Source organism: Schistocerca gregaria, chromosome 6, assembly GCF_023897955.1.
Source record: "Schistocerca gregaria isolate iqSchGreg1 chromosome 6, iqSchGreg1.2, whole genome shotgun sequence".
NCBI classification, from domain to species: domain Eukaryota; kingdom Metazoa; phylum Arthropoda; class Insecta; order Orthoptera; family Acrididae; genus Schistocerca; species Schistocerca gregaria.
This window is the reverse complement of record NC_064925.1, coordinates 31,505,566-31,518,935: the sequence shown is the minus strand read 5'-3', so window position 1 is coordinate 31,518,935 and position 13,370 is coordinate 31,505,566. Positions and strand designations below refer to the sequence as shown.

The 13,370-nt window shown below is 38.9% G+C and overlaps 1 protein-coding gene across 1 annotated transcript in view; it reads right to left on the bottom strand.

The window, feature by feature from the left end:
- LOC126278315 (uncharacterized) overlaps window positions 1-13,370 on the bottom strand; it is a 199,668-nt gene that overhangs the window by 95,303 nt on the left and 90,995 nt on the right. Inside the window, exon 3 of the mRNA XM_049978334.1 lies at window positions 1,875-2,086. Within this exon, the coding sequence (XP_049834291.1) occupies window positions 1,875-2,086 (212 nt within the window). The remainder of the gene's footprint in view (window positions 1-1,874; window positions 2,087-13,370) is intronic.

Below are 13,370 nucleotides of genomic sequence, written 5' to 3'. Positions count from 1 at the left end.
ATTACCCCTGTCCATACTAAACCTACTACCTACCAGCAATACCTCCACTTTGACAACTGCCACCCGTTCCATAATAAGAAGTCCCCTCCATACAGCCCAAGACACCTGTGTTTGGTTTATCTGCAGTGACGAGCGGTCCGTGTCTAAATATACCGAGAGCCTCACCGAAACCTTCACAGACTGTAATTATCCTCCCAACTTTGTACAAAAACAGATCTCCTGTGCCTTATCTTTCCAGTATCCCACCACCTCCCAAAGTCTCACCGTCCAGTCACAGAGGAGCTGCCCTCTTAACTCACAACTACCCAGGACTGGAACAACTGAATTAAATTCTGGCCACAGTTTAGACTACCTCTCACTGTGCTCTCAAATGAGAAATGTTCTGCCCACTATCCTTCCCACCATTCCCCACAGTCGTATTCTTCCATCGACCAAAGCTACACAATATACTCATCCAGCCCTACACAACCCCTGCATCCAAACCCAGCTGCCCTACCCTCTCTCCATCTGATCCCTGCAGGCTTCCCAGCAGCACTTCACCGACCGCTATCCCTCCCCCTCCCCATCCCTGCCCAGCCTCCTCTTTACCGACACCCAGCTGCCTCTCCCATCATGCACTGGTCTGTCGATTTTCAACAAAGGGCTTGTTGGGTGAAAGCTTATATTGTGACAGACTTTTTGTTGTGTGTATCTATGACTAAGCATCCCCGCTGTATAGTGAATAGCAACTATCCTTATCATAATATCGATACAATTGATATGGTCATTTCTGAAAGGGCTTTACTCCTAATTTTGACAAAATGACATAAAAATGGTACCAGAGATACATCTTTTTGCAAGAAAAGGGCTTTATTCCACACAATGTCACTGTAATGAAGTCGCAGAAACACATTTACATCATTTTAGAAAGACCTTTGCACATGGAATAATCCCCTTTGAATAGTGATCATCTTTGTATACCCTCTATTGAATACGTAATGCACTATGTGTCATGCTTCACTTTTCTAAGTTCAGCTGTTGTTGTTTTTGGACAGTGCTGAGAAATGTAAAATGGCATCATTTATTCATTTGTAGCCTAGTGAACACATCAAGAATATTTTATTTTGTCTGTTGCTTGTAATTTCAAAAGAGCTTACACTGGACCAGTGGCTATTAACAGGAACAAAATGCAAGACATACGTTTACTTGATTATATTTTGCATGAATATAGGTATTTCTATGATGATTTGATGAAACGGCCTGTATGTAGCAGTGGTACTGATGATCAGTGAAACCATTTTGCATGTCCTTTGATGAGAGATACAATAGTACAAAAATGTATGAGTAAAAAATGAAACTATTTAAAATATTTTTAAAAATGTAACTTGACCATGTGAATCAATTACTTCCACAATAAAAGGGTCTTGCTCCAAGATTGTCAACCTACTTTTTTCAACAATATTGGAAAACTTACGAACAGTAGCAATGGCAAAATATCCATTTTATTAAGTTCTTTAATCCTTGGAAAGACCATTCTGCTACATTGCATATATTTACCTGGTGGATGTTTTCCTTAATTTCTGAATACTTAAGATTTCAGAGTAAGTTACTTTCAAAAATTACTGTGCGAGAAGAGGAGGACCAGTTCAGTTAGCAATAAGCAACCTAAGCACCAGTTACCACATGAAACAGGTTGCCAACAAATGAGGTCTTTCCATCAGTTAATCCTGAATTCTCTCAATTATATGAAACAATCTTACATTAGAATAAATTTGATGGGCAACAGTAAATAACAACAACCACCTTGCAGAGTAGTAGCAAAAAAAAGTGACAACAGTAAAAAACAACAAAAGCTGAAACACATCAATGTAAAGAATAGGAAGGCAGTTGTATACCTGTCATCAAATGTTTTCTTCCCAGCAACAATCTTTGCTGCCATAAGGTCTTCTGCAGCCCGAACAGTTTTTTTCCGTGTTTTAAGGAGGTCTTCAGTTTGAGAGGCTTTCCTGTTCTCTGCTTTTTGCTTTTCAAGTGCTTGTTTGCCTCTTATTTTTGCTTGGTCAGAAATTCTTTCTATTTGTGCAGCCAAAACTGACACTGGGTCCGGCTACAAAAATTGTCAATTTGAAGATGTACAATTATAACATTGGACAAATACTTACAAGTGTTGGTATATTACAGTGCATTAAAATCAATAACCACAGAAAGAGAAGTATTTATCACCCAGGCAGCAGAGATAGTTTTTTGTCCTTTTTTTCCAGACATTTGATAGACAATGACTAAGCATAATGACAAAATCAGTAGCATTAACAGTACTTAAGTTTTCATCATGAGCCACTTTTTCCTAAACATACAGAATGATTGACAGTAAATGGTGAATTCTGTCATTCTGCAACAACTGGTAAACTGAGGGTAGAGCACATTTCAACCTTGTTTAGTGTGTCATGTTTAACATTCACGGCTTATGCTCTAACTACTGTGTGCAAAATATAGACTGCACCATTTGGTTTACACACACACACACACACACACACACACACACACACACACACACACACACTTACTTTTTCCACCGAGCAGATATCTGTAATATCATTCAAGACCTGACAGACATGATATTTAGTAACCCTTGTTGATGGTAAGTTGGAGAATGTAACAATTTGTTATAGTTTTCAAACTTTTTTAAAAATTTATGAATTTGGCAGGATCACAAAAATGAATTACATGAAACATCTTGCAAACTTACTAGGTGCAGTCATTTGGATGTATTATGCACATAATCTAAGGAACATGTAAAAAATATCAAGATTAAATAAAGGATTAGGCTCATCAATGGGATACTCCTGTAAATATGGACGGTTTGCAAAAGAAAGATTAATGAAAAGGCATACAAGCTTCATTTTTATATAAAAGAGTTGCAAATTCTGCAAAGATGAATGTACTGTGGCTTTCACAACACAACACCATGCAACTACTGCGATACAAAACTTAAATGTAAGGGATTACAGACTAGCACCATTCTCTTATTGAGTAAATGTTAAAAAGAGGAATCTTTACATTACCGAAAACAACGTACAGTTGCTTGAGCATAGCAATATATGAGGGAGTTTGCTGTGAGTTGCAGCTGAAAATGTGTCACTATTATTTGTAACTGTATATAGTTTTCCATTGGGAAAGTGTGAGCTGCTTATCAACACCTTGCTTCTTTACTTGTCTACAGCTCATAGGAAGTCAAAAATGAGTAACGAGAATTGGTTTCAGAACTGGGCGGAATATTCGATTAAATTAAACAGTTACTTTATCACCTTAAAAAAGAGAAAGTTTTATACTTACAGCTGGACAGGGCAATTAACTGACAGGCATACTTATTCAAACTGAAAAAAGCTTTGCAGGTTTGAATAATGCAACAATCAATGAAAAGGTTTATTATTATTATTATTATTATTATTATTTTTTTTTTAATGGTAACACGAGTGTGATACCACCTGCTGAACTGAACAAATCTATTTGTAGATGTCTTTGAGACGATGAGATAATGGAAACTTGATAATAAACACAATTGAAAACAAAACAGAAATTTATGCTGGGTACACACTACTTTTCACTGTTTTAGGTGACAAGTGGCACAGTAGCCAACAGCAGATATAAACCTGCCTACACTCCAGGTTTTTCATAAGTGTCCGCATACTTAAAAAATGAATCAGAAACACAGATAATTAATAATGACAATAAAAACACTATACACTTAAACCAGATGAGGTGCACACAGCTATCCAAGGTATGAAGTATGGAAAGGCAGACAGAGGTGATGGTGTTTCAACAGAAGTGGTTAAATCTGGAGGCAAAATAACACAAGAGAAAGTTCCATAATTATTCACAGATTGTCTGTGGAGGCAGACTATCCCCAAAACTTCGAACACTGCACCTATTCTATCTCAGTATCAGCATCGTTTCTGACATACGGACAAGATTGTAGAGACCATCACCACCAACCCCACAAAAAAAAAAAACACTGCATTTTAACCAGGCAAAAGAAAAAGCTGGATACAGCACAATGGACCATCTGCAAGTCATGAATGAAATTACTGAGCTGACCAATGAGAAAGAATTGCTAGGTTTTATGGGATTCACTGATTTTTACAAAGTCTTTGCCTGTTTCAATAAAATCTGCAGAAACAGTCATTAAGAAACAAGACACATATTCAATCAGTGTTTCTGTACTGGATAAAGCATACAGCTGCCATTCGATCTCATCAGGGCAGTGAGAACTGCGAGCTGAAGAAGTAGTCAGGCAAGATAATTCCACACCTCCAAAACTATTACCAGTTTTTCTGCATGAAGTTTTCAGATTCCTAAACTGAGAAGATGAAGAGTACAATGTAGTGTAACATACAAAGGATGTTCAAAAAGTTTTGCACATTTGTCTCTATTTTTATTTTATTTTTTGCAGGAGGAGAATGAAATTATTTGTGAACATACTTGGAACATTTAGCTGTAAGTTGGTACAGAAAAGTATTTTCTTTTACTGATAGGTGAGCCATAATGGATTGTTAAGTTGATGTCAGGTTGTGACGACAGTCAGTGATGGAGTTCATCTTCAAGACCGGTGATTACTCTGCCACATCGATTCACAGGAAGTTGCTCCCTGTTTATGGGAGGACACAGTGTATCACACCAGTATCCAGCAGTGGTTGCAGTGGTTTGAAGAAGATGATTTCTCTCTACTGAACAATCCACAATGCGGTACACCATCAACGGCAGTAAGTGATGTGAATAAGGAGACCATTGATCAAATAATCTAAAATGGCATATGTGTGATGACACAACAACTTGCTGAAATGACTCGTTTGTCACTGGGTAATGTGGTATCACTGGTACAGTCACTAGGGTACCGAAAAATCTGTGCACATTGGGTACATCAGTGACAAGAGAAATGAAGCAGCATGAGGTAGACAACCGGACTTGAGGGCAGCAGGAAACTGTCACCTTCACTGTGATAATGCACCTGCTCATTGTTATCAATCAATTCAGAGGTAAAATTAAAACAACTGCAGCCCTCGAATGCGAAAATGAAGCCTTTCGACCTAGTTTTTGGCCACTTCCAAGAGTGCCTTCATCAGAAATAAAACATTTAAAACTGGCATGTCACTTATAAAATAAATATGAAGTGGTAACGCTTTGTGACAATGCAGCCGTGTTTAAAGCTGATTCAGAGGTTTTTGGCCAAATACAACACGGCTGTCGTTTGTCAACCTCCCTAATCCCCTGAGTTACTTGTAGCTTTTCCCTCAACAAAGACAGACTCTGAAAGGGACTAGATTTCACAACAGGGACAGTATGCAGAATTCGACGGAGCAGCTGCGCATTGTCCAAAAAGTAGCTTCCCAGCAATGCTTCCAGCAGTGGCAGCACCACTGGGAGAGATGTGTAAAAGCTGAAGGGGCCTACTTTGAAAGTGTCTATACTCCATTCATCATAAGAATAAACCTCATGTAAACACAATGTATTCTGCCATGTTTGCTGTAACCTCACTGGATTCCATTTCACGTAGAGCAGAAGCCGAGCTGTCACGAGCACAGTCAAGTAAGATAACGAGGATAGGTTTTATGCTGTGCTTTACACTTACATTGAATCAGCAGTAATACAGGAGAACAGCTTTACTGGTGCATTTAACTTGGAAAGCACTGGCCAGCCACCTGGTCAAACTAATCTGCAGTGATGTGAACAGTTGTAATAAAGACGCAAAAATAGGTAAGCAGAGAACAATATAGTCTAAAATGTCAGTTTTTGAACAGACGGAAATAATGGTAAAACTCAGGCGATATGCTTCTTAGGTGACCTGCATGAAAACACAACATGCTCTCGAACTTAGATAACATAGCATCATAATTAAAAATGAGAGTGATGAAAAGTCTTAACTTTAACAAGGGTAAATTTTTCTGCACGAGCTATGTGTGGCGTAAAAACGCTCTGCTGGGATTGCACCCACTGACGGTGTTACAGCAGTTGTCTGGTAACTTCTTAACTTCTTCCATATCAGGCTCTGAGGAATGCAATCCAAGGTGTTGGAGATACCATGAGTCAACAACAACACTGTTTTCTATGTTCAAATCAGGAACCAGGGAATGAACAGTGGTTCCCGAATCTGATGAAGATTACCCCAAACAACAGGAGAGGGAGTAAAACATAAAACAGCTCTGAGACGAATGCTCACTAGCTTTTTGCTATCCCTGAAAATGCGGCAACGCTTTAACATAGCTGTTTATAATGGACACAGTTCACCAACATGGGATGGCATTTAAAAATGCGGTACTAGCAGTGTGATTCCTATGTTGTCAGGGGGCTCAGCCAAGTGGGTACTTAACAGCCCCACCACAAGAACTGGCTACTGTGCTGGTGACCTAGCAGGAAGGGGGCCAGGGTGCAAGGGGAAAAGGAAGGGGAGGGGGGAAAGGAACTTGCACCATGGAAACTAGGTTGGGAGTTCATCCTCAAATGGCTCACACTGAATGGAAAACATTGGAAATGGAGGTCAAACACCAAGGAGACCAAAAAGGAGATGGAGGGAAAGGAGGGGGCAGGGAGGAAGGAGCAAGGACAGGGAAGGAGAGGAACAGTAATGCAGTCTGGAAACAGGAAGGAAACTGCAACAGCTCGGAGCCCCATGCCCATCACACACATACTCACAAAAGGGACTGTGGGCCCCATGGGCGGGGGGAGGTATGGAAGATTCCATGCCAGTAAGGATAGCATTTGTAAGGTATTCTACCAGGTCATCAATGCAGGAGAAATGGTATTCACCGAAAGTGGTCATTTAGGACCAGAGCTGCCAATCAGCTTTGCCAAACTACCATTTGGTTGGATGCACATATGGGATAGGCATTAGCAAACAAATGACAATGGAGAAATGGTCATTCGAGTGTGTATCAGAGAGAACAGACCACATGAGGCAACAAGCAAGCAGAGCAGTACAGATTGGAAAGTCCGAGGCGGAAAAGGAGTGCATGGAATCAGAAAGAAATGCAAGTGTACCTGTGTTCAAACAGATGAAATTGAGCTGGTTGAAGATATCTACTAGGAGAGAGCCTCTCAGACAGGGGCATGGTGAACCCCAAAGGGGATGGTGGGCAGGATGGTGGGCAGTAAAGTTGGTGAGGAGCAACAAGGGAGGAGGAAGTTGAGGAATAAATTGCAAAATGTCTACTCTGGTGACAGCAGGAGAGGAGGATGAATAGGTATTGCAAAGAGAGAAGGCAAAACCAGGAAGGGAAAGATAGATAGCAAAAACTTCAAGATGGGTATGCAAAGAAATAGAGAAACTATAGATGTTGTCTCAAATGAGCAACTTGACTCCTACATGAGCCTGAGACCCCACCTCAGGAGGAAGGTCAAAACAGACTGAAGTGAGGTGCTGGCGGTGAAAACAATTGTGAGGGTGTAATTTTGTTTCCTGGAGGCAGAAAACAACTGGACAGTATTATCACAAGAGGAGCTATAATTCAAACCTAGTGGATATGATGCCATGAATGTTCCATTGGAGAATATCTGATGATACACAGGAGATGGGTCAAATAAGATGGTAGTAACTGTGGGGGCTGCCAAGCGGCAGAATTCGAACATGCACAAGGACCAAGTTCAGAGGCTGGAGGAACTTGGTCCATTAGTTCGACAGAGGTGTCTGTATTCATCTTTGGCTGGAAAGTGGACTGGTTGTTGGTGGTGCATCCCGGTGAAGCAGGCGTCAGCTGGGTGAGGGTACGGCATGAAGACGTGGTTGAAGAAGAATGCCGAGGTGAAAAAAGGGAAGACCGTTTGCATTTGTTTGGCTCCTTAGAATACTGGCATTTGTCAGCTGAAAAGCCAGATGTTGGCTGGCTAGATACGCACAGAGTCATAGAAAGAATACTCCTTTTTGGATTGGTGTGTAGCGAGAACAGTACTAAAATTGTATAAAATGCATATTTGAACCACCAGGTGTTTTTATTTTAAATCCAAATAGCTACCAGTTTCTGTCTTGGACCATCTTCATGGTGTCAATGGTATGCTTAAACTTATTTGTGTTCTTTTAAATTTTTGGGAACAGGAGGGCTATGCTTGTTAAAACAATTGCTCTCTAATTTCATTGTATAACTGTGTGAGCAACAGGTTATTTTTCTGAATTTTTGGATGGTTACAAAACTATATTTTCATAAGTTACTGGATGAGTGTTTTGGATATGTAACTTATTTCATAGCAAATCAGTGTTTGAGGTTCACAGTTACTGCCAAAGAACTGATCACCCCTGGATTTCATTGTATATCAATGCAGATAAACGTGCATTTTCGTGAATTTTTGGATGCTACTATTGTCCTGTGCATAATCTAATTTGTAGTAAATCAATGTTTGTGATTTAGTTATTGTAGCAATATTCTAACGAATGTACTGTGTTACATATATGTCTCCTTGAAGAGGAGTAGCCTTATATATTAGCTGTATTTATTGTAAATTAATTCTGTTTTAGTTTGCTAACAAAAGTTTTAGGAAATTAGTAATTTTTAATACAGATTTTTCTGTTACCTTAACAGATCACATTTTGTGTTTTCGCTCCAGTGTTTATTTTTTGAAATTAATAATTATTTATCTCAAAAGATCATTGGGGGGTAGGTTTAATTTAAATGTTATTTGTTCACTGTTCTGTACTACATTGCACCATTACAATGCATCTCCACTGTGAATGCTGTTTATGAATACATAAATAGTTTGTTGACACTCTTAAACAGCTTGAAATGATCCTGACTACCACCAAACGACTGGCAGCGGCTGCAATCGTCATGTTGGAAGAGCTCCTGTGAGTCATGTGCCTGTGGTATCAGTACCAAAGGGTCCTGAAGTAGTGTCTTCTCCTGTGGATCATGTCTCCTCTGTAGAAAGTACAGGATCTGTCATCACTTGTCCACTTGACTGCAAATGGCGTTTCAACAGTAGAGCCAGGTGTCTTGTACAGGGTGGACAAGGATGAACATGGTTGAGGTGCAGTCCTCCTCTAAAACTGAAACTGAGCCAATGGGATTCATTTAACCTGTTTTGGGGAAACTGTTGTCAAGAGGAGCCAAATGTAAAAGGATAGGAGTCTATTAATTTTTTGTTCAAACATATGGCAAACAATAGTACCCCTTAGGGAGATATCTGCAAGGGACAGGAAAGAACACCAGCTGCGCTCACTGTATGTGCCTGGGGGCCACATCCAACATGTTGAGAAGGCTATTCCAGGAGCCACTGAGAAAACAGCGCACAACCAACTGCAGATTGTGGCTCACACTGGAACAAATGATGCCTGCCGTCTGGATAATGACAGCCACGGGAAATCCAGAAGAATCAGGGTAAGACTGAAAGAAATGACTCCCACAGGTGAGAGAATTAAAATCCTAATGGTTAACTGCCAAAGCATTTGCAACAAAGTGCCACAGTTTGAAGTGAAGCAGTCTGTACTGGGTACAGAAAGATGGTTGAAACTTTAAATTGATAGCAGTGAGATTTTGGGAGAAAATTTAAAACTCAAGTCCACTGAAATATAAATTGAAGCTGCTTGTGAGACTGTTGGCGCAAGACTTAGCATCAGGGTTGTGCGTAAAATGATTGAATTGAATTTTATTTGATCCTGTAAGATTACATTGTGTACAGTAAATGTACGTGTAACATAGGACATGTCAAAGTGTTAACATTTCTTATCACTTATTTTTCTACACCTTTAGCTTACATTTTTACATTACTGATAATGAGTAACAATATATACAAATTTAATGGCATAAGTATTCTGCAACACTGTAAAACTCTTTTTCAATGAGATAGTCTTTAAGTTTCTTTGGAAAGTCATTGTGAAGTGCACTATCTTTCAGGGTTTTGGGCAGACTTCTTAGTAGTCTGATACCAAAGTACTGGGGTCCTTTTTCTAGCATTGCCAGTCGGTGGGGTATGCTCCATACTTCATTCTTCTTTCTTGTATTGTGGGTGTGTACACTAGCATTTGTAATCCAGCCCTCACTACCTTTTGTGATGTACATTATTGTTTTGTATATATACAACAATGAAAAAGTTAAGATATTTAAATTCTTGAAACAGTTTCTGCATGTTTCAGAGGTCTTTCTTCTTAAAATGGTCCTAATTGCTTTTTTTTTTTTTTTTTTTTTTTTTTTTTTTGTAATGTGAACACTCGTTTTGTCTCTTGTTTGTTTGAGTTTCCCCACACAGTCACTCCATACACTGTACACAGAAGGTTCTTGTCTGAATATTGTGATAGCTGCATCATTAAGAATATGACAGAGCTCACAGTTTCTTACAGACATTATTAATATGTTTTTTTTTCCATTTCAGTTCATTATCCACAAGAATACCTAAGAATCTAGCAGATTCTACTTCTTCCAACCTTGTTCCATCAACCTCTAAATCCATGTCTACAGCCTTTTCCTTGTTTTTAAACACTGCATACATAGTCTTTTTTAGATTTATAACCAGTTCATTTTCCAACAGCCATTGAGCTGTGACATTTGCAGATATGTATGCTCTTCTCTCAAGCTGTTCCATATTTTGGTCACTATTTAGTATTGTCATGTCATCAGCATACAATATTTTCTTTTCTTCCTCCTCAACACCTATATCATTAACAAATACATTAAATAACAATGGCCCCATTACCGAACCCTGCGGCACTCCATATTTGATGGATTTGGTTTCTGATTGGTACGAGTTTCCTAATGATACATACTGCTTGCGGTTGCACAAGTATGATTTTATCCATTCACCTGGTTGCCCCCGAATGCCATAGTTGCTTAATTTTTGTATCAGCATTTCATGGTCAATGGTGTCAAATGCCCTTGAAAGATCCAGAAACATTGCAGAGACAACCTTTTTCTCATCCAAGGACTGTAAAATGTATTCTGTTAGACTGACAATTGCTGATTCTGTAGATTTACCCTTTCTGAAACCATGTTGTGTGGGCATGAGAATGTTATGTTTGTCCAAATAGTTAACTAATCTGGTATACATAAGCATTTCTAGGATTTTTGAGAAACCTGATATCAGTGAAACTGGTCTGTAGTTGTTGGGATCATCCCTACAACCTTTCTTGTACACTGGCACTACCTTCGTTATCTTCAGTTTTTCAGGAAAAAATTGCATATCTGAAAGAACAGTTTGGTATGTTCTTCAGTGGTGTTATTATCTCCTCACATACCAGCTTTATTACATGATTTGATATTTCATCATCACCAGCTGATTTCTTGGACTTCAGTTTCTGTATAGTTTTCCGTAATTCATCTTCTGTGACTGGTCTTAAGAACATAGTATTGCATGATCTTTTTGGTACCTTAATATCCTTCTGTTTTTGACTATTTCTTTCCCAATTTCAGGTTTCCTACTACACTGATATAGTCATTATTCAATATGTTTGCTATTTCCATACCATCTGTGACCACTGTGTTGTCTATTTTAATTGACCTAATACCTTCCTCTTTGTTTGACCCATATTTTTTCTTTCTTTCAGCATTGATTGCATTCCAAGTTGCCTTTGCCTTGTTTTTTTAGTTCGCTATAGTGGTGTCAATTGCTCTTGCTTTCGCTTCTCTTATTGTTTTTCTGTATTTCTTTTTTAACATTTTATAGTTTTCAGCTTCGCCCATCCGTCTCGCGTCCTGAAGCTTCCTTCGCTGTTCTAGTATTTCACTGGTAATCCTCCTATTGCCCATCAGACTCATCTCCTGATGTACATAAACTTTAGAGAAATCCTCAGTTTACTGGTATGCAAGTTCCCCAATCATACTATAATCATCAGTGGAGACTTCAATCATCAAACAATTAATTGGGAAAATTACAGTTTTGTTAGTGGTAGGCATGATAAGACATCTCTGAAAACAATGTGGAACAGGTAGCTTGGAACCCCACTGATGAAGGTAATATATTGGATCTATAGACAACAAATAGATCTGACCTCTCTGACAATGTCCACATCAAAACTGGTATCAGTGACAATGATGTGATTGTGGAAACAATGATTACCAAAGTACAAAGGACAACTTAAACAAGCAGAAAGATATATATGTTCAGAAAAGTCAAATAAAAAATCAGTAACGTCAGATGTCATGAGGAATTTGAAACTTTCAGCACAGGGCAGGAGCATATAGAGGAACTATGGCTCAAGTTTAAAAGAATAATTGACCATGCATTGGACAGATATGTATCCAGTAGAACAGTTCATGATGGGACAGACCCTCCATGTTATCCACTATCAGTTTCTTTAGAGAGACACACAGAGTACTACACGATAGTTGTAAAACAAAGCATAAGGCTACAGATACAGATATGCTGAATGAAAAGTATTTTGCTGTCAAGGGATCAATGTGTGAAGCTTCCAATGACTACTGTATCAGAAGACTGTCGAATGATCGTTCACAAGGCCAAAGAAATTCTGGTTGTACGTAAAGGCGTCAGTGGCACTAACGGTAGTGTCCAGTTCTTAGTGAAGGAATTTAAACTGAGTGTAGTAAAGCAAAAGGCAAAATGCTTAACCTCATATTTACATGTCCCTTTGCAAAGGAAAACTAAGGAGAACTAAGGAGAACTATCCTAGTTAAATCCTTGTACTGCTGGAAAGATGAGTGAAATAAGTATTAGCATCAGTGGTGTTGATGATCAGCTGAAATCATTAAAACTGAACAAAGCTCCAGAGTCCAATGGAATCCCTATCAGATTCTACACTGAATTTGCAGCTGAGTTAGCCCCTCTTCTAACTATAAGCTATCACAGATCCCTCAAAAATAAAACAGTGCCCAGTTCTTGGAAAAAAGCATGAGCCATGCCCATCTACAAGAAGGGTAGTGGAAGTGATCCAAAAAAGCTACTGTCCAATGTCCTCGAAATTGATTTGTTGTGGAATCTTATACATTTTCTGAGCTCAAATATAATGAGGTATTTTGAATGGAATGGCATTCTCTATGGCAACCAGCATGGGTTTCAAAGACATCTATCATGTGAAGCCCAACTCGCACTTTTCTTACGTAACATACTGAAAGCTTTGGATCAAGGTACTCAGATTTAGTATTTCTTGATTTCTGAAAAGCATTTGACTTAGTACCACACCTAAGCTTATTGTCAAAAGTATGATCATATGGGGTAGCAAGTAAAATTTGTGTTTGGATTGAGGAGAGCAGTCACAGCATGTTGTCTTGGATGGAGAGTCATTGTCAGATGTAGAAATAAGTTCAGGTGTGCCCCAGAGATGTGTGCTGTTTATGTTGTTTATTAATGACCTGGCAAACAATATTAACAGTAACCTCAGACTTTTCACACATTATGCAGTTATCAATAATGAATCACTGTCCAAAAGAAGCAGCATAAATATTCAGCCAGAGCTTAATATG